The 26,739-nt window shown below is 27.8% G+C and overlaps 8 protein-coding genes across 10 annotated transcripts; 4 read left to right on the top strand and 4 right to left on the bottom strand.

Moving 5' to 3' along the window:
* Nucleotides 1–387: 387 nt before the first annotated feature.
* On the top strand, nucleotides 388–896 carry OCT59_020595 (uncharacterized protein; the record flags this gene model as incomplete). The annotated part of the gene is made up of 2 exons (XM_066149289.1): nucleotides 388–411; nucleotides 561–896. The coding sequence occupies 2 exons, from the start codon at nucleotides 388–390 to the stop codon at nucleotides 894–896; spliced, it is 360 nt and encodes a 119-aa protein (XP_065990211.1).
* Nucleotides 897–3,165: 2,269 nt separating this feature from the next.
* OCT59_020596 (uncharacterized protein) lies at nucleotides 3,166–3,769 on the bottom strand (the record flags this gene model as incomplete). The annotated part of the gene is made up of 3 exons (XM_025329369.2): nucleotides 3,166–3,395; nucleotides 3,460–3,522; nucleotides 3,589–3,769. 3 exons carry the CDS (start codon nucleotides 3,767–3,769, stop codon nucleotides 3,166–3,168), a joined length of 474 nt encoding a protein of 157 aa, XP_025171441.1.
* A 4,326-nt stretch (nucleotides 3,770–8,095) lies between these two features.
* On the bottom strand, nucleotides 8,096–10,648 carry OCT59_020597 (uncharacterized protein; the record flags this gene model as incomplete). The annotated part of the gene is made up of 5 exons (XM_066149290.1): nucleotides 8,096–8,277; nucleotides 8,503–8,777; nucleotides 8,856–8,979; nucleotides 9,136–9,594; nucleotides 9,934–10,648. 5 exons carry the CDS (start codon nucleotides 10,646–10,648, stop codon nucleotides 8,096–8,098), a joined length of 1,755 nt encoding a protein of 584 aa, XP_065990212.1.
* A 427-nt stretch (nucleotides 10,649–11,075) lies between these two features.
* OCT59_020598 (uncharacterized protein) lies at nucleotides 11,076–11,622 on the bottom strand (the record flags this gene model as incomplete). Its single annotated transcript, XM_066149291.1, has 3 exons — nucleotides 11,076–11,200; nucleotides 11,273–11,439; nucleotides 11,540–11,622. The coding sequence occupies 3 exons, from the start codon at nucleotides 11,620–11,622 to the stop codon at nucleotides 11,076–11,078; spliced, it is 375 nt and encodes a 124-aa protein (XP_065990213.1).
* A 1,794-nt stretch (nucleotides 11,623–13,416) lies between these two features.
* Nucleotides 13,417–14,689, top strand: OCT59_020599 (uncharacterized protein; the record flags this gene model as incomplete). The annotated part of the gene is made up of 6 exons (XM_066149292.1): nucleotides 13,417–13,483; nucleotides 13,583–13,959; nucleotides 14,028–14,091; nucleotides 14,235–14,262; nucleotides 14,331–14,601; nucleotides 14,684–14,689. The coding sequence occupies 6 exons, from the start codon at nucleotides 13,417–13,419 to the stop codon at nucleotides 14,687–14,689; spliced, it is 813 nt and encodes a 270-aa protein (XP_065990214.1).
* An 8,399-nt stretch (nucleotides 14,690–23,088) lies between these two features.
* On the top strand, nucleotides 23,089–24,153 carry OCT59_020600 (uncharacterized protein). Of its 2 annotated transcripts, XM_025317677.2 has the most exons (3): nucleotides 23,089–23,331; nucleotides 23,417–23,501; nucleotides 23,581–24,152. In XM_025317677.2, the coding sequence occupies exons 1-3, from the start codon at nucleotides 23,151–23,153 to the stop codon at nucleotides 23,867–23,869; spliced, it is 555 nt and encodes a 184-aa protein (XP_025177930.1). In that variant the 5' UTR covers nucleotides 23,089–23,150; the 3' UTR covers nucleotides 23,870–24,152. The 2 variants fall into 2 exon arrangements, with proteins under 2 accessions (XP_025177930.1, XP_065990215.1); XM_066149293.1 differs by having other exon boundaries at nucleotides 23,089–23,501; nucleotides 23,581–24,153.
* Nucleotides 24,154–24,184: 31 nt separating this feature from the next.
* OCT59_020601 (uncharacterized protein) lies at nucleotides 24,185–25,256 on the top strand. 2 transcript variants are annotated; one of them, XM_025317676.2, is made up of 5 exons: nucleotides 24,185–24,441; nucleotides 24,521–24,650; nucleotides 24,712–24,828; nucleotides 24,923–24,974; nucleotides 25,060–25,256. In XM_025317676.2, the coding sequence occupies exons 1-5, from the start codon at nucleotides 24,242–24,244 to the stop codon at nucleotides 25,095–25,097; spliced, it is 537 nt and encodes a 178-aa protein (XP_025177929.2). In that variant the 5' UTR covers nucleotides 24,185–24,241; the 3' UTR covers nucleotides 25,098–25,256. The 2 variants fall into 2 exon arrangements, with proteins under 2 accessions (XP_025177929.2, XP_065990216.1); XM_066149295.1 differs by having other exon boundaries at nucleotides 24,923–25,256.
* OCT59_020602 (uncharacterized protein) lies at nucleotides 25,153–26,047 on the bottom strand (the record flags this gene model as incomplete). The annotated part of the gene is made up of 2 exons (XM_025317675.2): nucleotides 25,153–25,473; nucleotides 25,558–26,047. The coding sequence occupies 2 exons, from the start codon at nucleotides 26,045–26,047 to the stop codon at nucleotides 25,292–25,294; spliced, it is 672 nt and encodes a 223-aa protein (XP_025177928.1). The 3' UTR covers nucleotides 25,153–25,291.
* Nucleotides 26,048–26,739: the final 692 nt, after the last annotated feature.

Raw genomic sequence — 26,739 nt, forward strand, 5'->3', positions numbered from 1 at the left:
TGGCCAGAATTAATTATTACATGCAGGTCACGCTTTTTTTATATGTATGTATACTGTTGCAAAACAACAGATTAACGGCTAGTATAAATATATTACAAAATTTTATTGATTTACATCCGATTTGTTAAAATATTTTCTTGTTACTAAATTTATTACCATCGTTATTTTTTTTAGATTTTAGTTTGAAATTCATTACCTGATCTTTTAAAATTAGCCCTTCCATCAGGATACTCATATCTAATCAAAAAGTTTAATCAGCTACCATCATATCAAACTTTTGAGAATTTTTTAATCCCGCAATTTGAATTAGAAGCCTTTGTAAATATCACTGACAAAGAAAAGGCTCATGAATGGTTTCAAGCATTCGAATCTCATTCTAAAATAACTATGCCACAAACAAAGGGATACAGAGTAAAGGGAAAAAAAGTGCTTTTAAGAGAAAAATGACATTGTATACATGGAAATGATGTTAAAAAAAATAAGGTAATTGTGAAACTAAACTTACACATTCATCATCTAGAATACGAAATGTCCATTGTAGTGCAAGCATCAAAATTCAGCTAGAAAATTGGCGTCTTGAATTACATATCCATCCACTGAAATCAACTTTATCATGCATCAATCACAGAGATTCATCTGAATCTTTAAGTTTTCAGCATGTTAAAGAAGAAGTGCATGAAAGATTTCTAGAGTTGTTTAGAGATGGGTATTCACCAGTCTCAGCGATATATACTTATAAAGATGGACTCCACATTACAGAAAGTGATCAAGAGTTACTTGAAATACTTGCAGATCGAGCTATAAACCCAGACTATGGTTATGTCATTAGACTTTCTACAAGTACCGTAATAATGCTCTCAAAAGTCATAATGGCAAGAAAATATTCGAACGTCTAACAGAAGTAATTGACAATTATAACAGTTCAAATAATGACAGAGCAATTATGCAAGAGTATGATGTGCAAGCCGGAAAGGTATTCATTCTTTACATTATGACCAGTTTAATATGCCGTATTCACGAAAAATTCTGCAAGCTGAGAACTTTGCTATGTAGACTCCTCTGCTTCATTCGACTCTTTAAACACCTCAATTATACTTTTGTACATGAGCTATGCAGCAGGTGCATTACCGCTTGGAGTATTAATTACATTAGATGAATTAGAGATAACATTGGAAAAGGGAGTAGATAATTTTCCTATAATTCTTTTACCGACAATTATAATTTTTTTATAATAATAATATTCTTAACGATTAGTTTAACTTACTAAAGAATATTCTTTCCCACATACATTCTATGGACGAGGACCTCAAGTCAGACCTATGGTATTCTTTACAGATGACTCAAGTGCAGAATGAAACGCTTTAGAGCTCTGTTAGCCGCAGGGAATACGTTTTTTGTGCACGTTTCACATATTCCAGGCATTTTGGAGATGGTTGTATAATTCAAAACATCGTATAAATAAAGATGATCAAACGCCTATTATAAAAATGATGAAAAAAATTATTTACGCATTAACAGAACTGGAGATGGATAACCATTATCAAGAGCTTAACCATAATTTTTTTGATCATATAAGGATATTTCAAAATTTTTTGTGCGCATGCTGCACATCCTTTCTAAAAAAGGTGTGCGCAAAATTCTGATCATGTGCGCTGCGCACATGCCGCACAGTGAAAAATAAATACCGAGTGAGATTATTCAAGAAAAATTTAAGACAAGAATATACTGACTGGATCTTTATAATGCCATCAGTAAATTTCGATGCAAATCAACACCAGGTAAAGAAGATATGGGAATGTTATTAAAAAGGCTTTATGATGAAAAAACTGAGGATCCATGATGGATAATTTCAATGAAATTTGATCCAATTACTTCTTCATTAACCCATCTTTTTTGGATGAATCCTGAGCAACAGATTTTGTGATTGCAATATCATGACGTGATAATGCATGATAACACTTACAAAACTAACTGATATAATCGCCCATTGTCTCTTTTTATTACTCCAAACAATAATTTAAAGACACAAATTGTAGCACAAGCAATTGTTGATGATGAAACACAACTTTCCTACGAATGGGTTTTTCAATGTGTAAAAGAAGTAACTGGTATGTTACCAAAGGTTTTTGTAACTGATGGTGATCCTGCAATTAATGCTGTGGTAACAATACAATTTCTGAACACTTTTCACATGCATTGCATTTGGCATATAAGCCAAAACTTACCGAAGCAATTAAAAGGAAAGCTAAGTTCTAATTTTGATGATTTTATGAAGGATTTCTATAAAGCAAGAAATAGTTTAAGGGAAGAACAATTTAACGAAAAGTATTTGAATTATAGTATATAAATTTTATACAATTTGAAGTAATGGAATTATTATTTCTACTGACTTCAAAATTCTGATATTCAATTATATAATATTTTGTAAAATTCTATAAAAATTTTCTCTTGTATTTAAAGATTAATTATTATCTATTATTCTATTAATTAATTTTACTTATTTGTGTATTTTATTTCACTTATTATTTTACGATTATTGTTTAATTATTTGTATTTAGTATTTACATTACACTATAAATATATTTACAAGATTTCATCTATTGTTTATTCATTGTATTTACTTTTATTATATTTATTAACAATACATAGATGGAATGCATTATTGCAGAATTATCTACAATCTAAGGACTATTTAACGAAAGTTTTAGGATGTAATCCACAATCTTGGGCGCGCACGTTTACAAATAGATATTTTACTGCTAGTATACAAACAACTTCTCGTAATGAGGGCGAAAATTCTACATTAAAATGGCTTTTTGGAGATTCAAATACATGTCCTTTTTATAATGCGCAATTATTAATTGATTTTATTGGATATGTGACATTATTCAATACATTTAAAGCAAGTACTTATAAAGCAAATATTACATTTAAGGCAATTGATTGCTTTGAGCAAGTAAATACTGACTATTTGTAAAGAAAATATTAAGGAATTCTGTGTATAAGCAACTGCTCTGGATCAGAATTTGATTATAATTTTCTAAATAAAATAAAATGTTCTAATATCACCAACTTTTATATTACGCAGTTTTGTTGTTCTCTTCTTATATTCTTTAATTACCTCCTTAACACCTTTCCTTCAATTGACCTGTATAATGCAAAAAATTAAGCATGTCCTCCAGATATTTCATTTGAACCGGAAATATTTTGGGATCGAGTATCTTGACTACTATATTTACTGTTAACAATCCTGTTACAGGCTTGGATTCCTTTGGCGGGAGCAGGAACATGCCTTGCCTGCCTGGTATTTAGATTGTCCTTCCAGGAATTCTTGTTAGTAATTCCTCCATTAAAACATTTACTTCCTTCGTTAATGTATGTTCGTCTTCCGGCTCCTTAAAAAATTGCTAAATCGCTTAATTTTTGCTTTGTTGGTTAAAATAAAATCAGTAAACTTACTTTTTGATTTTGAGTGAGCAACTCTTCCAGCTCTCTCAGCATTAACTGACTCGTCTCCGGTTTCTAAAAAAAATGTTTAAACTTGGTTTGTTAATCAAAATTATTAGAACATAAAATCGGTAGACTTACTTTCTGTAATTCCATGATACTCTTTAAACGCTAAAACCTCATCATGTTCCTCAAAGGGTTCTCCGTCTGCGATCCATTGTTTTATTGCAGCTATATTGAAAGAAGCTATCATTTCCTCTTTTGCTTTTCTAAGTAACCTTGACTCTGTTGACTCTGTTGATTTAGTTGATTTAGTTTCCATGATGAAAAATTTTTTCGTTGTAGGAATGAGGATAAAATATAGAAGGAAATGATTAAATATGTAATCACGTAGACACATTATATAGTGATGAAAGAGTAAATCACGTGTAAGATCTCGTATCGATTACATAATCAAGACCATTCAGAGACATCACGTGGCCACAGATTTTGCTTCCACAAGATAATAGTGATGAAATAATCTTCCCCAGTATCGCCAGAAAATTTTTTCACCCCACGTGACTTATGTGACGTGATCAGTTTTACTATTTTATTATTTGTTTACTCATAATATCCTCCACACTCACTCTTTCCACTACCTTTCCACCACTCTTTTTTCACTATTAAAACTTTGTAAAACTTTGACTATTCGCAGTTTTTAAACATTTTAACTAACAATATTAACTTTAATATGCTTTTTTATAACTTTTTTAATAAAAGTCTCAGAATACATATTTGTTTTTTATTTATTAACTTCAAAGTGTATTTTAAACATTTTAGTCAAAGATAATTGATATTCATTATTAATTAAAAGTTATTTATGGGTCTAAAACTATTTGAATATTAATTTTCATGAAGGTACAGCCAGTCCGTCTGGAGTTATTCACATTTTTTATAATGATACTAACTTGCAAATTTTATTTTTTCTGTTGCATAAATTTAGAGTGTATTTTAAGCACTTTGATCAAAGAAAATCGACCTTCATTATTAATTGAAAGTTGTTCAGCGGGTCTGAAACTACTTGTATATCAATTTTCATAAAGGTACAATCAGTCTGCCTGGAGTTATTTACATTTTTCATAACAATACTAACACGCGGATTTTTATTTTCTAACTTTAGAGCATAATTTGAACACTTTAGTCAAAGGAAATTGACATTTATTATTAATTGAAAGTTGTTCAAAGGATCAAAAACTACTTGCATATCAATTTTCACAAAGGTATAGTCAGCCTATCTGGAGTTATTCGCATTTTTCATAACAACACTAACTAGGAATTTTCTTTTTTTTTATTTCCTATCTTTAGAGTGAAATTTGAGCACTTTAGACAAAGGAAATCGACCTCTATTATTAATTGAAAGTTGTTCAGAGGGGCTGAAACTACTTGCATCTCAATTTTCATAAAGATACAATTAATCTATCTGGAGTTATTCCTGATTTTGTAATATTTCAAACACGCGAAATGTTTTGTTTTTTTCACTTTGGTCAATTAACTTTGCTGAAACTTGGAGTTTACAATCGATATTGATTAGATATCGCAATGATATCATTACGATATCATTACGATATTTTGATAAAAAATAGATTCGACGTCGTTAAGTTAGTCGTAACTGTATTTAATCGACATTGATTAGATCGATATCTCTGCGATATCGCTGCGATCATTATGCGATGTAAATATTATCACGTAACCACATCGTAGTGATGTCGTATTAACATTGAATTAATATTACAAAAATATTTGACATTTATTTGATATCGTAACCATGTCGTAGTGATATTGTATTAACATTGACAAAATATTTGACATTTTATTTGATATCGTAACCACATCGTAGTGATATCATATTAACATCGAATTAATATTGCAAAAATATTTGACATTTTATTTGATATCGTAACCACATCGTAGTGATGTCGTATTAACATTGAATTAATATTACAAAATATTTGACATTTTATTTGATATCGTAACCACATCGTAGCCATATCGTAGTGATATCATATTAACATCGAATTAATATTGCAAAAATATTAAATCTATTTGATATCGTAGCCACATCGTAGTGATGTCGTATTAACATTGAATTAATATTACAATTTTATTTGATATCGTAACTACATCATAATAATATCATATTAATATCGAATTAATATTACAAAAAATGTTTTACATTTATTTAATATCGTAACTACATCGTAATGATATTATATTAACACCGAATTAACATCACAAAAATATTTTTATTGTAATATATGTTTATTATTTATTATACATTAATAATAATAATTTTTTATTAGTGGATTATTATGGGTGAGTGGAGTACGTTTCTTTTCTTCCTTTTTTTTTATTCTTTTCTTCTCTTTTTTATTCTTTTCTTCTCGTATGTGAGTGGATGGATACGTCATTTTCAATTTTAAAATATATATATATATATATATAAAAATAAAAAAAACAATCATGATTAATAAAATGTACTCTTTGTAAAATATATTTAAAATTTAATACATAACCTTGGGATAATAGTTAGAGCAGGTAATTCCGGGATTTTGTAAAGAATAATAAAAATGATAATATTTTTAAGTTAGTTCTTTCTTTAAATTTTTTTGAAAGTGTTTTGTTTCTTAAAATCATAATATTGTAAAAAAATGCTGGTTGCTACGACTGACGGACAACGACAAATTGTCAGGCTACCCCCGGACAAAGTAATTGGAAGGCGGAAAATGCCATAAATATCCAGCCCTATTTTACAACATTTTCTTCCAGGCTAAAGCAAATATTACAAAAGAAATTGCAAATATATTTAACAAGCAATAGATACATGGCCGTTGAAAAATATATTCACACTTCATATTGTAATACCACAGTCTAACAAAGAAATTGCAAATATATTTAACAAGCAATAGATACATGGCCGTTGAAAAATATATTCACATTTATACCACAGTCTAACAAAAAATACTCAAACCACAACATATTGTAAAAAAAATATGAAAAATACGCGTATATCCTATTTTCATACCTTGCTTAACAGCTCCACTATTTATTTAAAAAACGACTTTTTTCTCTTTTGTATGTGGGTAGGTGGGTACATTTTTCCTTTCTTTTATTCTTTTCTTTCGTATGTGAGTGGCGGGTACATTTTCTTTTCTTTATTCTTGCTTTTATTCTTGCTTTTCGTATGTGGGTGTCTTTACTATGTTGAATATATAAACTAAAGTGTCCCAAAGTATTGTTAATATTGTAAAAAGATAATTAAAGTATACTTTAAAAAGAAAAAAGAAGAGACGAACTAAAATACCGTAAAGTATTAATATAAAAGACAAGAGAAAAGCGTATTTTTGAAAATAAACAAAAAAAATCTCATTAATAAACGCGAATTTTAGCTATTTTTAGATATCACATACATGCATGTAATTAAAGTGATTTTAATTGGTTAATTTTAATTTATTATTACATCATGCATATGATTTTATTGGTTAAAATTTTATACGATACAAATTAAAATAATTATTTTATTATATTTATATAATTAATATAATTATATGGCTGTAAAATAAAAATTATTTTTTATCCAAATTCTATTTGTAGTATCATGATTTGGTAGTTGGCACCTTTCTGAATTACAATTATGAATAAAATGTACTTTTTGAACATTATCTATTACAGTAATTGGAAAAATACGTCTCCATTTATCTCCTGTTGCTTGGAGACGGTAAAGTGGACATTTTAATACTGAATGTTCAACCATAGTATCTTCAAACCAATCTACAACAATAAATGCATAATATTTGTTATTGTTACCCTTATGTTGAAAGATACCTTTGATTATTGCATAAGATTCTTCATGATCTTCTTCATAAATTGTGATAAAATCATCGAGATGTAGGTGAACTTTTGAAAGGATACCATTTTCTTCTTCAATCATATATGATGCAAATTTGTACCAACTAATTGAAGAGTTTATAAGTGCCGCCTCAAACTTCATATCCACATAAGATAAAAACAATTCAGTTTTAAAATTATGTAAAGTTAAAAAAAGTTTATCACGTTCCTGCTTTGGCATTCTTTTTTTTAATGAAATATTGGAAATAAAGTTTACTGGAGATATAACTAAATTAAAAGATTAGTAAATATAAATATCAAACATGTACTATTATATGCAATAAAATACTTACTTTTTGTATCATCATCATCGTCTTGAACTTGTTCAGTTGCTTCAGTTGAATATTTATCTTCTGTAACATACCAATTTAAAAATAATTGTCCAAAATTTGAATTTGTAAATCCAGTACAAGATCTATTAAATCTTGGATCAATACCACCATCTGCTAAATGTCGAATTGCAAATAAAGTATTGTAACGCTTTAATAAATCTAAATCTATGTTTTTGCAATTAGTTTTTGGTACCATCCCCTTAAAAATACGATGGACCATTTCTTTTATACCAACTTGGGTATTAATAAGTGTTCCAAAGGTTTTAGCATGCATCAAAAGATGCATATTAACGTGTATGTTTGGTAAATTAACAAAATTTACAAAAACCTATAAAAAGTAAAATATTGTTAATTATTTGAAATTATTCCACATTTCAATATCAAATTTGTAACTATACCTTTGGAAGGATTGAAAACTCTTCTTCAAGACATTGTTGCAATTCCTCATAGCTATCTGATGTAAATTTCTTGTTAAAAACCGCTTTCATAGTTTTTGCAACATGTATCCAACAAGATATAATAATTTTTGGAACTGAACTAACTCGAAATGCATCAATTCTTTGTTGAATCATGGCTGTTTCATTACGTTTCGATACTTGATTCTTTTAAAAACTGGTTTAACAAAAATGGCATAATCATAGCTAATCTAAGTAAATCCGACATCATAAAACTATTGTAGTGAGTAATCGGATTTGGTAAGCGAGACCATCTTTTTGGGATTTCAAAATTTTTCCAAATTTCGATAAAATTATCTTCTCCTTCTCGTGAAAATAATTCACAAGTTAATTTTAGTAATTACCTAAGCCCAATCTTCTCGGGTACGTATGATAAACATCCTGCGGCGTCTGTAAATGTCTTTCCCTTTTTAATTTATCTAAAATACTAGGTAATGATCGTAAACCATATTCCGTACAAAGTTGATCTCTTAACGACATTATAGTCTCATGAGAAATTTTTAAGATTTCTTCGTCTGTAATATGATGATAACGTAATGTTGTTACGATATCCTGATTGTGACATTTCAATGATTCTTTAGTAGTTTTACAAGTACGACAACCCTTATTTGCATTATGTCTAAATTTATTTTTTAAAAAATTTTAATAGTTGTCATAAAATTATATTATTATATTATTAACTAAGTTGAAAAAATACCTTAGTACTCCTGTCATATCGTTACCTTGAGGTAAATCTGCCGTAACAACGCCTAAACCAGCAATTATCCATGCATCTTGTCCTTGGACAGTCATCACCTTTCCTTTCTCTAATTCCTTCATTTCTGAAATGAATGGTATCATAAATTCGTCAAATTTTCCTCCAAATGGGATAAACCCAATAACAAAATGGTTCTTTATTAGCTTTCTTTGATGTGCTGGCATATTTCCAAACTGTACATAAACACCACCTAGAGAATGGTATACATTTCTAAATGTACCAAAATCATCATAATAAAGATCTAAAAACAGCTTATAGATTGGCATGGATGATGATGGTGGATTTCTAATAGAAATGTAATCAGATGGATGTAGGTATGAAAGCTTTACATTACGAACGTGCCAACGGTCATTACATTTATAAATTATTTCACTAATCCGCAATGAACCATCAGGAATATTTTGATGTTGAAACATCATCAATATAGTTACTTTTTCTAAAATTTGAGAAGTCATTATAATTAAAAATGGTTCGTCTTGTAACCATACTTCACCGGTAATAGAACGACGTTGTCTTGGTAACCCTTTTAAATTTCCGGGTAAATCACTATATTCCAAAATTTTTTGAATTCGTAACTGATAATATCCATCATGATTTTTTAAAATTGATCTTAATCTTCCAAGTTTTTTTTGACCATTATCATCATGATAGTAAACAAAATCACCAGATCGGTACAATACTATTTATTAAAAATAAATAACTTTAATAAATATTATCAATGATAATAAATTATAATTGTATCAAAGTGTATTAATTTATAACCTTCTGATATTAATATTTCGTGTTGTCCAAAAAGTGGGGATTCCCCATAAATTTCCATGCCAAAATTCTGATTTTTCTTCAGAATTAATGCCGGGTCCAAAATACATATGCTTCATTAGCATCGGATTATTAAGAACACGCCATATAATTTCACTAATTGAGAGTTGATACGAAAGTTTTGATCCTCGTGAGGTTGATGGAGTTTTTTTTGGTGAAATTTTAATAGACTTTGTTATTATTGGTAGGAGAGGAAGACGTTTTCTCCATGATTGGAATCTTCGGATATTTTTTACCACATGGGTAGGTTCAAATTGAGAATTGTGAATGATATCGACAAGATCTTCATATGCTTTCGTAGAAACATTATGTTTCTGAAGCCAGCAAAATAATGCCGTAGTTGTATAATTATCAAAGTACGGTGCAAATTGACCATTGCAGAACGGTATCTTGTCTTCATCTAACGCTTCAACGATTTGATGTATTTCTTCCTCTTCGTTATTACGTTCCTCTTCATCGTAATTACGTTCCTCTTCATCGTTATTACGTTCCTCTTCCACTTGATTATTATTATCATCATTATTACCTTCATCCTCCTCCTCTTCGTCATTGTTTTCATTATTATCTTCCTCCTCTTCCTCCTCTTCATAATTGTATTCGTTATCACTTTCTTCTTCCTCTTCAGTATCAGATGAATTGACATTATCTTGCGAAAATATCATCTCATCATTGTAGTCTTGAGGATTAATTGATCCATATGCATTATCGTCATCATTAATGTCTTGAAAACTTAAATCATCTTTATGATCATACTGAAAGTCCATGTCATCGTTATCATTATCAGGTGAACGTACAGGCGAACGAATTGCCACTCTCTCGTCAGAATCTGTTGTCTCATTAGGTTTGCTGTAAGAAAACCGATTTCGAATTCGAATTGGCTCTATTGGCTTGTTGCGACTATATCGTCTTCTCATCTTTATAACAATTTAAAATAATTCAAATTTAATTAGAATTTTATAAATTCAATTAGAACTAAATTTATTAAATACTATTAGTGTGTCGGCAAAAAAAAAAATGCAATTAAGTAATCAATTCGGTTAAATTACTGCCGATTTGGCTACACAAAATTTAGGGTCAATTAAACCGGCTGTATATGGTTAATGACAATTGGTATATTATCGAAAATAGTCATTTATTGAATGAAAATAAAATAAAATATATAATAATATAAAACATAATAATAAAATAAAATAAAACATATAATAATATAAACATAATAATAATTAAATAAAATAAAACATATAATAATAAAATAAAATAAAACATAATATTAAAATAAAATAAAACATAATAATAAAATAAAATAAAATATATTAAAATAATAAAATAAAAAATAAAAAATCAATGACGTCGGTGAGAGCGCCGGCTCTCGGTGGTAGTAGGGGGATCGGGAGCGAGAGCGCCTGCGCTCTCTATACTCGTATGTCCTACGATCCATCCTATTTCTTCCGCGGCCCGGACTAACGCTTAAAACAAAGCAAGTATTAATATAAATGCAATGAATTAATGAAAAAATCAGTTAAATAATAAATACTTACGCTCCACTCTCCAAAACTCGTCAGAGAGTTCCTGGTGGAATCTCTCGTCATGCAAAGTCGGGGTACGAGTGGGATATCCTTCAGGATTTCTGTTTATTAATCTCTCTAAATTCTCGTACCCCGACTTTAGCGCATTCCATTTCTCTCTACATTGTTTTCTAGTTGGCCTGAATATGTGGTTGTTTCGTATATCACGAGCAATTCCACGCCATAATTGGTTTTGGTCATGTAACCTCGTTGTGGTGAATAAGGGCTGATAGGCCCGACGACGCCGAATTAAGGTCCAAAGCAGCGTCATCGGGCCATTGAATGTATACTGGAAGATTTGCGTTTAAGTTTAATGCTGCCATTATTAAATATTATTAGTTTGATGGGGAAAATGTCAAGAAAAGGCTCTATATTTATAATAAATTTATTATGATTTCTTTGAGTTTATTTTTACGATCTTGTCTAAATTTTTTAGTTCTAATGCAATCATCCTTAATTAATTTATTTAACATTGAATACACACATAATTTTTTTTTGATTTCTTTGAGTTTATTTTTACGATCTTGTCTAAATTTTTTAGTTCTAATGCAATCATCCTTAATTAATTTATTTAACAATGAATACACACATAATTTTTTTTTGATTTCTTTGAGTTTATTTTTACGATCTTGTCTAGTTCTAATGCAATCATCTTTAATTAATTTATTTAACATTGAATACACACATATTTTTTTTTGATTTCTTTGAGTTTATTTTTACGATCTTGCCTAAATTTTTTAGTTCTAATGCAATCATCTTTAATTAATTTATTTAACATTGAATACACTCAATTTTTTGATTTATCAATTTATTTTAAAAATATAATTATAGTAATACTGCATTAATTAATATATATAAATAAAAATAAATAAACAAATTCTATTAATAAAAAATGAGTTAAAATGTTATCTTTATACTTTATAATTATAAAATATAATATTTTAAATCACGCACGTCCTTCCGATTATATTTCATATTACACTGCGATGATATATTACAATTATACTGAATTTTAAGCTAACCTTAATTTACACCGTAACGAACTTAATTCGATCTTAATTTACTCCGTTTTAGGAATATTATCGAACAATTAAACAAATGATTAGTTGCACATGACTTGTATTATTTGAATAGTTGATACTTTATATACCGATATTTGATTACACCAATATGTATTAAAACTCTTTCCTATCAGTAATTTCACAATTTCAATCAATATATCGGTATTTTTCAAATATCGTTGTAAGTCTACTACTGTAGATCCCATCTATTTTTTATGTAATCAATCCAAGAGGCTTACACTAAATAGATATGGCTTAGTTAGATGGGAGGATCATCACATGGTTCATTGGCTCAGTTATTTTTCCGTCGAGTACCAGGATCTTATAAATTTTTTTTTCTTGCATGTCATCGTATCACACATAAAAATGGAAATTCAAAACGTAATATTCCATTAATTTCTTCTCACTCCTTTTCTTCTACCGATCATTTTTCTTCTCACTCCTTTTCTTCTACCGATCATTTTTCTTCTCACTCCTTTTCTTCTACCGATCATTTTTCTTCTCACTCCTTTTCTTCTACCGATCATTTTTCTTCTCACTCCTTTTCTTCTACCGATCATTTTTCTTCTCACCTTTCCATTATTTTTCTTCTCATTCCACGTATAGCCTGAAAAATATAATAAATTTGAAACCGTAAAATCGATTTGAGGTAATCTTCCATGTAAAAAAAAATTTCACTGAATGAAATTCGATATTGTAATAATTTATTTATATTAATTAAATTTAATTTTCGATCTTCTAGAAATCATAATTTTTAGTTTTCCCATCTCCTGATATTTTTAACTGATCCTGCATTCTACACGATACACAATGATATTAAGATCATGTATATTTTCCAATTAAATACTACAATCATAATTACAATAGCTAAAATCTCAAAATTATATCATGATAACCTCGCCCTTTTTTTGTTCATTCAATATTTATCATCTACTTTTTTGAGCAAGAAAGTTGCTCTACATTTTTTATTCATTCATATTTTCTCGATAAATATCACCTACTTTTAAACAAAAAGGTTGTTCCACTTTTTTTTCGCTCATATTTTTTTTTTATATTATGACGACTAAACGTAAATTACCTAATAAATCGTCTGATGATAATCAAGAAATGGAAGTTGAAGGAGGTATGTAGATATAACTCTTTTGTAAATTTATAGTAAGTTTTGCTTATATAGTTATATGTAAGAAGAATAATTAATAAATACCAAAAATATGTATAATAGGATCGAAAAGAAAACAAATTACGAAAAAAAGAAGAGATATTGACATTGAGAAAGCCAATCAGTTGATGAAAAAAAGTAAAAATAGTAATAAAGAAGCTGCCGAATCTGCTGATAAAGAAGTTATAGTAGTAAATGAAAAAAGAAGTAATGATGATGATGATGATGATGATGATGATGATGATGATGATGATGATGATGATGATAATGATGATGATGATGAGAGTAAGACGGAAGATCATAAAAAACCCGAAGTATTTCAATCAAAGTCAAATTTAGAAATAGTTGCTTGGCTCGTCGACCATCCGAAAATTTTAAGATTGGCACTAGAAATGAACAATACGGATGTTGCTATCTCATCATCCAGTAAAATTACGGACGTAAGTATTAAATTAACATGATTTTATTATGTCTAAATCTTTTAAATAATGTATTTTTAATATTTTAGGATAAAATTCGTCTATGGGACGAAAGTGTCAAGTGTCTTTTTTTACGTGCAAGAAGTCCGCGTGGTGAAGTTTTTGATGAGTTGATAACAAAAATTTTCAAAATAAAAATACATTCGAACGAAGCTAAAAGCTTTACCTCGAAAAAACCCGAAAATTTTTTATCGATTTCAGAAATAAGTTTAACCAAATTATTTTAACTTCTGTAGAAGAATTTAAAGAAATAAGAAAAAACAGGTATTTATTTAATTGTTTCGTAGCTAACCAAATAGTGCTGTTTGTATTAATTATTAATTTAATTATAGAGCATCTACTGGAAGTTTATCTCAAAAGGAACTTATAGATTACGTTGATGAAGAATTTGTCCAAAAGATTTTAAGCCGACAGCTTGTAGCTGTTAATATTTCAGAATTAACAAGAAATGGAGGATTCAATACCTTGGTTGATTTCGTAAGAGAAACCTTTAAGGTTTCGTGGAACGGAAAAAATTTGTCCGCCGTTAAAGAATTAGATAATATGACCAAAAAATTAACGATCCCTTCTAGGAGCGGAAATAAGATCGTTGATTCTTTATCGGTAAGTTATTTTATTTATACTGTACCTGATACTTCATATCCTTTAATCATAGTTATTAATAATAATATTAAATTATACATAGTTATAAATCTTAGCAAACGCTCTAATTTTTTTATAAAATTATGCATTTTATAACGATATTACATTGAATAAATTTAGTAAATTTTACAAGTAAATGATAATATGAAACATCGTTATTCTAAACATTATACCGTAATGTCGAGTGATAATAATATAAAATAAAATGGATGTATAAAACTATAAAATGTTTGTCTAAGATATAACACTTTCAAGTTTAAAAAGTAATTGTTGTTTTGTTAAAAATGGAATGGTTATTATGTGACGTTTCTTCTTTAATGTATACGGCCTAAATATCTCTATATATTTGACGTTATTATACAGATCAAAAAGAATACATTTACGTAACATTTGCGTAAAGTAAGAACTTTAAAGTTTAAGCCAATTCTGACTGGTAATTTACAAAATAACAAACACATTTCTTAAAAAAATTCTGAATCGAATACTTTTCCGGTTTTCATCGATTCTGCAAAAAATTGAAAAGTTCAGGTGATAATTCAAGAAATATCCACCTATAAAAGACTAAACAATTATCAGGTTGATCAAGTTCGTGTAATACCAAATTTAATAAATTGTCTGATTAAATAATCGCGTATATTAAATGATCGCGTATATTATAAGGCTATTAATTCCTAAAAAGTCAATTAACCACTATTTTATTTAAGACTATTTATTTTGTACATTTTTTTTTTAAAAAAAAACTTTCTTTCTGAAAGTAGAGTCTGCCTCCTATACCGTCTGCCGTCGTGCATAGTGTGTTATAGGAAAAGGCGGACTTGAATTATATAGGTGTAAGCTTATGTTATATAGGCGTAAAGCTTATATAATTAACGCAACGAAAATCCTTTAATCAAGGGTTAAAATAGGCATGATGGGATATTCTCATATATCATGAGCTCTGTCTGTTCGAAGTGTCATTTTATATATAATTAAGTAGGCTTAAGTCGTAAGTAACTTTTTTATAACATTGATTATTGGAGAATTAAGTGGCAAAAATAATTTTTAGTTTGTAAGACTTTAACTCCATACCAACTTGTGTGTGTTTGGCGTATATTTTATTCCCTAACCCTTAGACCCACTCGTGGGTTGGTAGGTTGCTTTGCACTTCTTGCAGCCTATCTTTAATGGGTTTTAGGTCCATGTTTGCCCATTTAAAATTTATTAAACAGGATGTCATTCGTCCAAACACATTGCAACGTTTGTTGATGAAGCTATGGTTGTCTAATAAAAGTTCGCTTTGCCAGGCAATTTATGGTGGATTCAATGGATCAAATTACAAACAACAATAATGCAGTCATATGAGAATTCCAGGCCAAAGAATAAGGGTGAATTGTCAAAGTTGAGAATATATTTGTATTTTTTTTTTAAAGCCGTCATTCTCATGAACTTTTTCATTGTATCCCTAAGTTCAATGATTTTGGTAATGATGAAACTGCAGTTGTTTACAGGGGTTTCCCGCCAAACTTCTGAGGTGAATTTATGTCTGGTGTTTTCGAATATACTTATCCTTTTTGCAATAGAGTCGTAGCGAGTCTTCTTAAAGCGTACCTGTGACACCCCATCCAACTTGGGCAGTGTCGCTGAATCTAAAGCAAGGTACCTGGTTAATCCTCAACTTTGGGTTGATGAGTTATGATTCTGGAGTATTAAGGCATAATGTTTTGACTTACATCACCAATTTAACTCATAATTCTAATTTATTGAATTAGTTTATTATATATTTTTTTATCTGTTATATAATATTTAAACTAATGTATACTTTATCTGTAATTAAAATTGTTATTGTAATAAATAACCGGTAACTTAAATCTATTGAAATTAACTTTTAAATTAGATTACAAATTATTAAAATATTATAAAATTGAATTTAACGATATTTGATTGATTTGATATTTTTATAGATAATATCATTTTGATATTATTTTGATACTGAATTAATATTAAAATAATATTATATTGATATTGCATTTATTAAAAAAAATCATTATTGTTATAACAATATCAAAATGATATCGTTTCGTTATTTGTCAATATCGATTAGATAATTATAAAGTGATATCTTTACGATATCATATTGATATTGAATTAATGTTAGAACGATATCATATTAATATCGTATTTACTTTCTATTTTTCATTATTGTTATAACAATATCAAAATGATATCGATTTGATGTTTCGTCAATATCGTTATGATGTCGATTAGATAATTATAAAGTGATATCTTTACGATATCATATTGATATTGAATTAATGTTGGAACGATATCATATTAATATCGTATTTACTTTCTATTTTTCATTATTGTTATAACAATATCGAAATGATATTGATTTGATGTTTCGTCAATATTGTTATGATGTCGATTAGATAATTATAAAGTGATATCTTTACGATATCATATTGATATTGAATTAATGTTGGAACGATATCATATTAATATCGTATTTACTTTCTATTTTTCATTATTGTTATAACAATATCGAAATATCGATATGATATCGATTTGATGTTTCATCAATATCGTTATGATGTCGATTAGATAATTATAAAGTGATATCTTTACGATATCATATTGATATTGAATTAATGTTGGAACGATATCATATTAATATCGTATTTACTTCCCATTTTTCAAAAAATTCATTGTTGTTATAACAATATCGAAATGATATCGATCTGATATTTTTTCAAACAAATATCTTTACGATATCATTTCGATATATTGAATTAATATTGAAATGATATCATTGCGATATCATAATGATATCATTTGCAAATCGATATCACCACGATATTTATTTAACATCATTATTATATCAATTCGGTATTGTTTAAAAATTCAAGGTTTCTGTAAAGAAGTTTATAATAAATTTTATTTATAAAGTATATAATAATATAACTGTTCAAATTTTTTACATTTTTTTCTAACATTTAAAAGTATATAAATGTAAATATTTTCAAAATATAAAAAATAGTAGTAAAAAAAATGGTAAGATGTGAAACAAATATTAAGCCAATTAAAATTTATGCGTCACATAAGTCACGTGAAGGTGAAAAAATTTTCTGGTGATACTGGGGTAGATGATGAAATAAGTAAACTAACACTTTTCTGGACTTTGTGATTAACATGTTATCAATGTAACTTAAAATGTGCATTTTTATTGAAGCTCACAACAACAGGTTAAGTCATTTATGCGGTAAACCATGTATTCTTATTGACAAGCGTAATTGTAAAAAGTTTGTTCAAACTTCATGGGTATCATTTTGATTGCGAAAATCCGAGTACACGCGAAGCTGTTTTTCATATTATTTTTGTATTAGATCGCTCGGGATCTATGAGCTGTAATGATAAAAACTGATTCCAAATTTCCCAATTTATAATGATTTAATAAGAAAATTATAATAATAGGACTGGAGCAGTTTATCAAGCGGTAAGAAATAATCATGAGTTTTCAGTTTTACTGAATGATTCTATAAACTTAAATTTTTATTCAGGTCTATCAATTTATGGACGCGCGTATAAATTCTGCCACAACAAATCAAAACCAAATGTCAGCTACTCAAGATAATATTATTTTAGGATCCCGGAAACTATATATATAGGTTGTTTCAAAATTTAAAAATTTACTATGATCTTTACCCAAGTTAAGCCAAAAATTTACTAATAACGTTACCCAGTTTACTAGTAACCTTAAATCTTTCCTATAAGTGTTACCCAAAATAAAAATAACCTGTTTTGGTTTTTATAACCTGATTTTATTATTAATTATTATAGAAATTAACCAAATATTGTTACTATAACACTAATTACATGTTTTTGTGGAAAAAAATTAAAAATTTCCCAAGAATTTCCTTTCAAACATAGACAACCAGGTAAACTTGCAACATTATTTATATCCAAGCAACTGTTATCAAAATGATAAATAACTTGCTTTGGAGTTATATAAGCAAATATATTACCAACAGATTTACATATTTGAGAAAATAAGTTGCCATCGGTATTGACAAATGTAGCAACTGAAATGTAAAATAAAGAATCTATGTTTTGAGAAAAAGAAACATAAGCATATCACATAGATATTGATCTATATAGTGATAATATTTTTTCTAAAAATATACTTTCCTTTGATATATATAAAATAAATCAGTTTTCTCTTAATGGATTATTATCAGTTATATTTGCACGAGAAATGTTTGGGACTATAATGAAAATCTAATAAATAATAGAATAAATTATTTACTATTAAAAACTCATTAAATATACCATTAATATATTGAGGTAATCCAATATTTTCTAAATTTTTCCTTCCTATCCATTTTTCTTTTCGCAATCTAATTGTTAGTTCTGAAGTACCATCTTTTCGGAAAAATTCTGAAATTAACAAAATTTTGATTTTATTTTAAAAAATGCAAGCCAAAAGTTCCAAAAATAGTTCTACTTTTCCAAGTTTAGAATATTTTTACCCAATAATGAATATGATTCTGATGATTTTGATTTCTAGGATATGAAAAAAAAAAAAAATTTTCGATCATTTTTAACATTTATATGATATATATAAAATACCCCTTAAAAATATATATATAATCGTTACCCACTATAATAACAATCGAAAAATGAATCATAAGATCATTACCCATTTTATATAATAACAATCTGGCCCTTACCCAATTTAACAAAAAACCTAAATTGTGTTTATAATAAAATTACCCGACTTAAGCAATAACAATTTTTGATTTTTTATAATAACTTTACCCAGTTTACCGGTAACCTTTATATGAAGTTTCCAAGGTCCTATTATTTTACCATGAGGTTTTTTTAATTTTACTTTTATCAATATTTTAATTTAAATTTATACTTACTTTAAAAGACGCGCTAGTCATCAAAATATTTACAGGTTATCGTTTCATTTGAATATCAAGATTTAAAGACCCGAAAGATTTGTTAAATTTAATGCTCCAACACCAAGCTCGTGGTTGGACAAATTATGATCTTGCAATTCAGAAAGCTGTATTTTTGATTACATTTTACTTTGATCCTATATCCCAGCTTCAGCTTTGCGAAAATAACAACTGGTACCAAGAACATAATTCAATTATTCTCTAATAGGGACTAAGATACTATCCGTAATTGTTGTTGAGCTCCACGCATTTAACTCTAGGGCATAATCGTATAGTTAATTTATCAATTCTTTTATTTATATTAATTAATATTTGTAATAGCCATTAATTATTTTCAGTTATTTAATTTTTTTAATTTTTTATTTTAATTTTTTATTCCTAAATTATTTTTCATAATGGTTTCTATTAAATAAAAAATAAAAAATTTATTATTTTGAGAAAAGCAAGAAACCATTTGGTGTATGGAAAGTTATATGTAAGATAAAAATAAACTCCCGGGAAAAGGTCCTAATGGTACATTATTATTATGGTTTTTGAAGTGAATTAAACGAAAAAGTAGTATAGTAGGATCGGCTTGCTGAGTATAGTATGACGATATTATACTCGGTTGTATTTTCTTATACTCAACAGCTTAATTTAAATTTATTTTTATTACATCCTTTTTATTTTATTATACTGTATAATGTATATTATTATGTTTATAAAATAATACTTTATATTGTAGTCTTTCTTATTTTCTTACACTGCTAATTTAATTAGAACTGATTGAATTATTAATTTTATAGTATTCTAAGCTTAATAATTAAACATTAATTTTGATTTAATTCACGTTCCGTTTTCAAAATTTCAAGATTTGATAATTCAATTACACGAATTTTTGCTTCTCATTCTCTTAAGATAAGTTCACATTCCTTTAATTCTTTTTTCAACATACAACCTCTATAATAGTATTTTTAAGCTGTTATAAATAAAAAGGTACAAGGTACAAAAAGATTTTTAGCATTTTTTTTTTTTTAATCCAACAAAAAAACCTAACAACTCGAAGTACTTGAATTTTGGCTAAATTTGGGCCGACATTAACTTGAAATCCATTACGCTTAAAGCCATTTCGCCGAAGCCATTTCGCCGAAGGGACGTTTCACGAGAATATACACTACCTAGACAAAAGTAGCGGACCTTCCATTTTTGTCAATTACTCAAAATTGTACATAATAACAATACTTGAAATTTTAATATGTGATAACGTAAATTCCAAAGAATGTATATATAAAATTTCACACTTCTAACTTTCACACAGCTATATTAATTAAAAAAGAAGCTTGGTAATTGTTACATTACTTAGACAAAAATAGTGGACCCTCTATTTTTGTTAATTACTTAAAATTATATAAAATAATAATGCTTGAAATTTCAATATGTAATAATATAGACTTTAAAGAACATAGAGTCAAATTTTCATGCTTTTAATTTTCATACAGCTGTATTTATTAAAAAATTAAAAATTCTTGATGATCGTCAAATTAAAAAAAAGTGAATGATTTTTATTTTTTTAGATACTAATTGTTAATTTGAAAGATAAATTATAAAAATTTATATATAATATTTATTCTCCAGAGCTGCAACTTTCAAACAATATATAAATTAAAGTATTTTATTATGTAAAATTTTGAGAATGTGAAAATACAGTATTGTTGTTTTTAAAAATTAAATTTTCTCTCAATTTTTTATATAATTCATATAAAAACAAAAACTAGATAAAGAAATTTAACGTATAATACATTAATCAAAATTCTGTACTATTACATATTAAAACTTCTGTTATTATTATTATGCAAAATTCTAAATAAATAGGCAATAACAGACTATTTATTTAATTTTATAGATAATCGTCAATATTTCCCTTTATAAGTTTTTTTAATTAATATAGTTGCATGAAGATTAGAACTATGAAATTTTGAATATATGTTCCTTAGAGTCTATGTTATCACATATTAAAATTTCAAGTATTATTATTATGTATAATTTCGAGTAATTAACAAAAATAAAAGGTCCGCTACTTTTGTCTAGGTAGTGTAGATAATGAGTATGATATGACCTCCATTGTATATAAGGTATGGTGCTAAAAATTGGGTATGTATGGTTAGTATGGTACCTACTTTCATATTAAAATCATACATACAACGAGGATCATATCATACTCATTATCGTTGTACCGACGTTTCACCGAAGGGATATTTCGTCCGAATCCATTTCACTGAATCGTCCATTTCTCTGAATTCTATTTCACCGAAAATGATATCAATGAAAATTATTTCCAGAGATCTTTTTTCCAGGATATTATCACTTCAACATTTCAAGTAACTGATATTAATTGCTAAGCAATAAATAAATACCTTTATAATCCATAAACAACAAGATAAATTTAATAAAAATCATCAAATAAAGAATAAATAATTTTTCGGCGAAATGTCCATTCGGTGAAATGTCCCTTCGGCGAAACGTACTTTCGGCGAAATGGCTTTCAGTGTAACAAATATAGAAATGGTGAGCTGATTTCAAAGATATAAAATGCTTAGTTTATAGAAAATCTAGAAAATCTTTAGAAAAAAATTCATTATTTGTAAAAGCTGACTGTTAACATTTTAGTAACTGGTTAAGAAATTTGTCAAAAAAAAAAATGTTCCGTACGGATCAACGGCAAGAATAAGCCATTCTAATTGTAGAAACTGAATAGTTAATTATTTAATACTATTTATTGTGAAAATAGGTTATGGTCCATTTCTCCATTTCACCGAAGCCATTTCGCCGAAAGAATGTTTCGTCGAAAGGACGTTTCATTTTATCGAATCCATCGCCCATTTCGCCGAATGAATATTATATAAACAAATGAATTTTATAAAATAAAGTTAACCTGTACTAAGGAAATAAATGGAATTTTTATTTAATTTTATATTTTATAAACGAATAAACTTTGCTAAAAATGAAAAAATAAATTTAATAAAAATAAAATTAGTGTTTATAATTTAAAAAGTTATTATGTAGTGAAAGGTTTATTGAAAAAAAATTAGACAAATAGATAAGCTAACAAAATGTTAAATATACATTTTAATACTAATACTTATTATTAAATAAGTATATTTTTTAAGAATTGGCAATACTAAATGGTGATATATAGGATTATACTAATATATAACAAAAATAAGTATGTGCCTCTCTTTTGACTGGCTTGTAAAAATAGTAGTTTAACGCCACTTATTCTGCGCATCAAACGCAATTTATTAATTTGACTTTGTTCGTAAAGGAGCATTGTCATAATACTCTCACATTGTCGATAAATAATTATGTAGTGTAACTCTAGGCAATTCCTTGATCCTTGGTTTTTTTGACTGAATGAATGACTGAATGAGCTATGTAATACATGATTCAGTAATTATATACACAGTCGAACACATGCCTTTGTGACATGTATGAGTATAAATATGGCACTAAAATACCTCAATTTCTTTTCAAGTTCTCAGTTTTTTTTCAATATTTCTTGTATTCCTTATCTTATTAAAATAATAGAAGAAAATGAGTAATACAAGTATTCCAAGTTTTTCAAATATGCCAAGTATGCCAGCAAGTTTTTCTGAATCTTTACCTATTTCCCCTGAAAGAATTAACCGGTTTAGATCTGAAAGGCTAGGAAATATACGTCCTCTCAATGAGTTCTTCGATAGAGATAGACTTTCTAAGCCAAAGGGCATGGGAGGTTCGTAATATTTATTTATTAATAAAAAACGAGTCATTTTTGACTAAGAAGCAAAGTAATATGGTTTGCATGTTTTTTTATTCAGATATTGCCCAACGTCTTTCTTATAACCTGACGCACTTTCAGTCGAACTATATTATAATTATTTTAGGATTGTTGATTTATTGCATGTAAATATTTTTTTTTGGTTCTTAAGTGAAAAATCTTAATTATCTGTATCAATTTTTGAGAATCTAATTCTTGTTATAGGATTACCAATCCATACCTTCTCTTTGCCATCATTTTCATTATGTTTGGACTACATTTTATTCGTAAAATGCCTCCAGACCAACCGCTTGTATTTGGTCAATATGTTTTAACCCAAAAACAATTGTATACTGGACTTATCATAATTTCTATTCCTCTATTATGGATATCTTCGCTTGGTTCAACCATATTTTGGATTGTTGGAGCTTCTGGAACATTGATCTTAGGTCATGCTGCATTTCTTGAACCAGGTGTTGATAGTGGTTTTGCATCAACTGCAGATCAAGTGTAAAACTAACTAGGGGAGATTTATTATATTTTTATTATATTATTACATTAGACATATTTATAAAAAATTATTATATATTTTACTATATTTATAAAATCGTAGGTGAATGCTCGGATCTTCACCTCAAAATCAAAAAAAAAAAAACAATTATATAACATAATTACAAGAGACTGTTTATATTGTATTTTATATTGATCACACAATTATATTAATCTATTAATCATTAAAAAACCTCTTTAAAAGTCACATGGCTAAATTTCCACGTGACATCGATTATGATAATCGCGATAAATCGAGAATTTTTTTTTTTTGTGAAATGACCTCTTTTTTTTTTCTAGAAAAAAGAGAAAATTCAAATCACGGTCTATTTAAGTAATGCAGGCTTTTACACGACAAAGTTATTTACTAAATGGAGGCTCAAAAATATTGAATTTTCAGATTCAATTAATGAAAAGAAGTTTTACTAGTACAAATATTGCCAGAGATGCGGCTGCTCAAGAAAGTAGTAGTAGTTCAACAAAGATAGGAACATCTGTACAGCCAACGAGAAAACCTATCGGCGGGTTCCGTGGGGGGTAAATATTTGTATAACAGTAATTTCGTGCAAGTTTACTTCATATTTACTTTTACTTTTTTATTTATGTGTTTTTGAAGTCTAATTGGGTTTTTAGTGGGTTTAACTATCGCAGGAGGAGCAGGATACCATTATCTTTTAGATGAATATAATACAGCATCTAAACTTTTATTAAGTTCTGTCGAAGAACTTCAAAAGTCCACCAACAAGGTACAATAAATAAATTTAATCTAAATTTTGAGTAAAAATAATAATATGCTTTTATAAATAGGTTCGTGATTATACTCGAAAAATTGAAAGAGTCGAACTGGAATTGAAAGCTCTTCAAATGAGTGCTGCTACAATAGACCAAATTAAAGAATTAAGGGGTGAAGTTCGGCAATTATACGTAATTAAAATTTTGATATTAAATATCTTTTATTTGTTTAAACTCAACTATTTATTTATAAGCCTACTTTCTCGTGATTAATTATAAATATAAGGATTCCCTCCACATAGAAGATCTCGAATTAAAGGCTTACATATATGGTATAGGTAAGTTATTTGCCAAAATATCCCTTTTATAGTTTATTATTAGGTTATTTATTTATTCATTTATTTATTTTCTTTGCAATACAAGAACAAGATGTTCAAGCTATTATGAAAAAAGTTAAATAATTCATAATATTTAAAAAAGGAAAAATAAATAAAAAAAAATCAAATAAAATGATTTTTCATAGATGGCTATTAATAATTATTTATTAGAGTACAAATATATCACTATTTAAATCATAAGTATTTATTATTTGTGGTAACATCAGATTATAAAAACCATTTAAAAAAATATTGCAATTTAAAGTGCATTTGTGAGCTTAATCTTTACCATTAAGATAACATCTTGTTTTTTTGTAAACCAAATTATTCCCTTCCACATACACTCTCCCTCCTAGCCCTAGATAACCGATATCTTCCAAAGTTTGAATGATATGGGGTAATATAAATGCCCTAAACTCAGATAAAACCCGAGAAAAAAAACATCCAACAATATATACATCTGTTAAAAGAAAAAAAATAAAAGCAAACCATCGTTAATATCAAATTTTTTTAAAATAAATAAATAAATAAATAAAGGTTTTACCATAAGATTCTTCGTAGCCTATATTACCCCAAAGTTGATTCATGATATCAACAGTCAATACAGATAAAATAAAATCTTTAGCTTCATGTACATTATCTTTGAAGAAATAAGCACAGGTATCAAAGAATATCCAAGCAATTTCGATATTATGTATTGTCATTGCAATATTTGGTAATTCTTCTGGTTCGTTTTGTTTAAGTTGAAATACTCTTTGATCCGTTATCGTTGGTGGCGAACTTAGTCGACAAAGAACGTCATTATCTAAAGCCCTTTGAAGTCTAATGTCTTCAAGTTGTAGTTGAACATATCCTCGTCTTGGCATTCTTTGAGCGTTTATTTCTCGAGCGGTAATAGAAGTTTGTTGAGTTTGACTTCTTTGAACGCGCGTTTGTTGTGTATTTTGTCGTCTAACACGTGTATTTGCTTTACTAGTAGTTGTACCAGCTTGCCGAATTTGCCGTCTCCGAGCATGTTGAGATGATCTTACCATTTTTGTCGCGTGTATTTACCGCGTTATCCAGTTGAAATAATTGAAATCAAAAAAAGAAAGAAACCTCGGGCCAATAACCTTTTACCCGATCAAAAAAAAAATTTATTAAATATATAATTGATGTAATTGATGATTTAAATTATTCAAATAATTTCTTTAGTTAATTATCATGAATACATATACGTATTTAAAAAGAAACCCCCTAAAATAACAACAGTTTTATATATTTGAAATCATTTTTTTTATACAAATCGACGCGTTTAAAATGTATAGTATAAATATTGGTTTTTAATAACAGATAGCAAGATGGTCATTAACAACATTTTCTGACTAAAGAAATCGGTAGTCTCCGGATTCACCCTACCCAGTCTATCGTATGACAGGACAGGTATTACTGCGGCAAATGCATGCTGTGTGTTTACTTGGTTGTTTAGACTATGAACACCAGTTTAACCATTTGCAAACCAACGCCAACGTTGCGATAGTGTTCGAAAAGAGAAACAGCTGGAACACACTTTACACTGGTCTGATCTGGATTCGTGAGATCGGTTCTTAAACATCTTAAACGTTATACACAGTACATTGTCGAAGGTTTGTATAATAAGGACGTAATTATTCATGAAAAGATTTTCATATGATTTTTTTTTTTATCATAATGAAGTGCAAAATTAAATGCAATAACGGTGCAAAGT

This window comes from Rhizophagus irregularis, chromosome 3, assembly GCF_026210795.1.
Source record: "Rhizophagus irregularis chromosome 3, complete sequence".
Taxonomy (NCBI): domain Eukaryota; kingdom Fungi; phylum Glomeromycota; class Glomeromycetes; order Glomerales; family Glomeraceae; genus Rhizophagus; species Rhizophagus irregularis.

Excerpts from the sequence above, each read along its gene's own strand:
- OCT59_020600 (XM_025317677.2), top strand. The coding sequence starts at position 23,151 with ATGAGTAATACAAGTATTCCAAGTTTTTCAAATATGCCAAGTATGCCA. Across the intron at positions 23,332-23,416 it reads TAAGCCAAAGGGCATGGGAG|ATATTGCCCAACGTCTTTCT; the intron begins GTTCGTAATATT and ends TTTTTTATTCAG. Across the intron at positions 23,502-23,580 it reads GGATTGTTGATTTATTGCAT|GATTACCAATCCATACCTTC; the intron begins GTAAATATTTTT and ends TTCTTGTTATAG.
- OCT59_020601 (XM_025317676.2), top strand. The coding sequence starts at position 24,242 with ATGCAGGCTTTTACACGACAAAGTTATTTACTAAATGGAGGCTCAAAA. Across the intron at positions 24,442-24,520 it reads ATCGGCGGGTTCCGTGGGGG|TCTAATTGGGTTTTTAGTGG; the intron begins GTAAATATTTGT and ends GTGTTTTTGAAG. Across the intron at positions 24,829-24,922 it reads GTGAAGTTCGGCAATTATAC|GATTCCCTCCACATAGAAGA; the intron begins GTAATTAAAATT and ends TATAAATATAAG.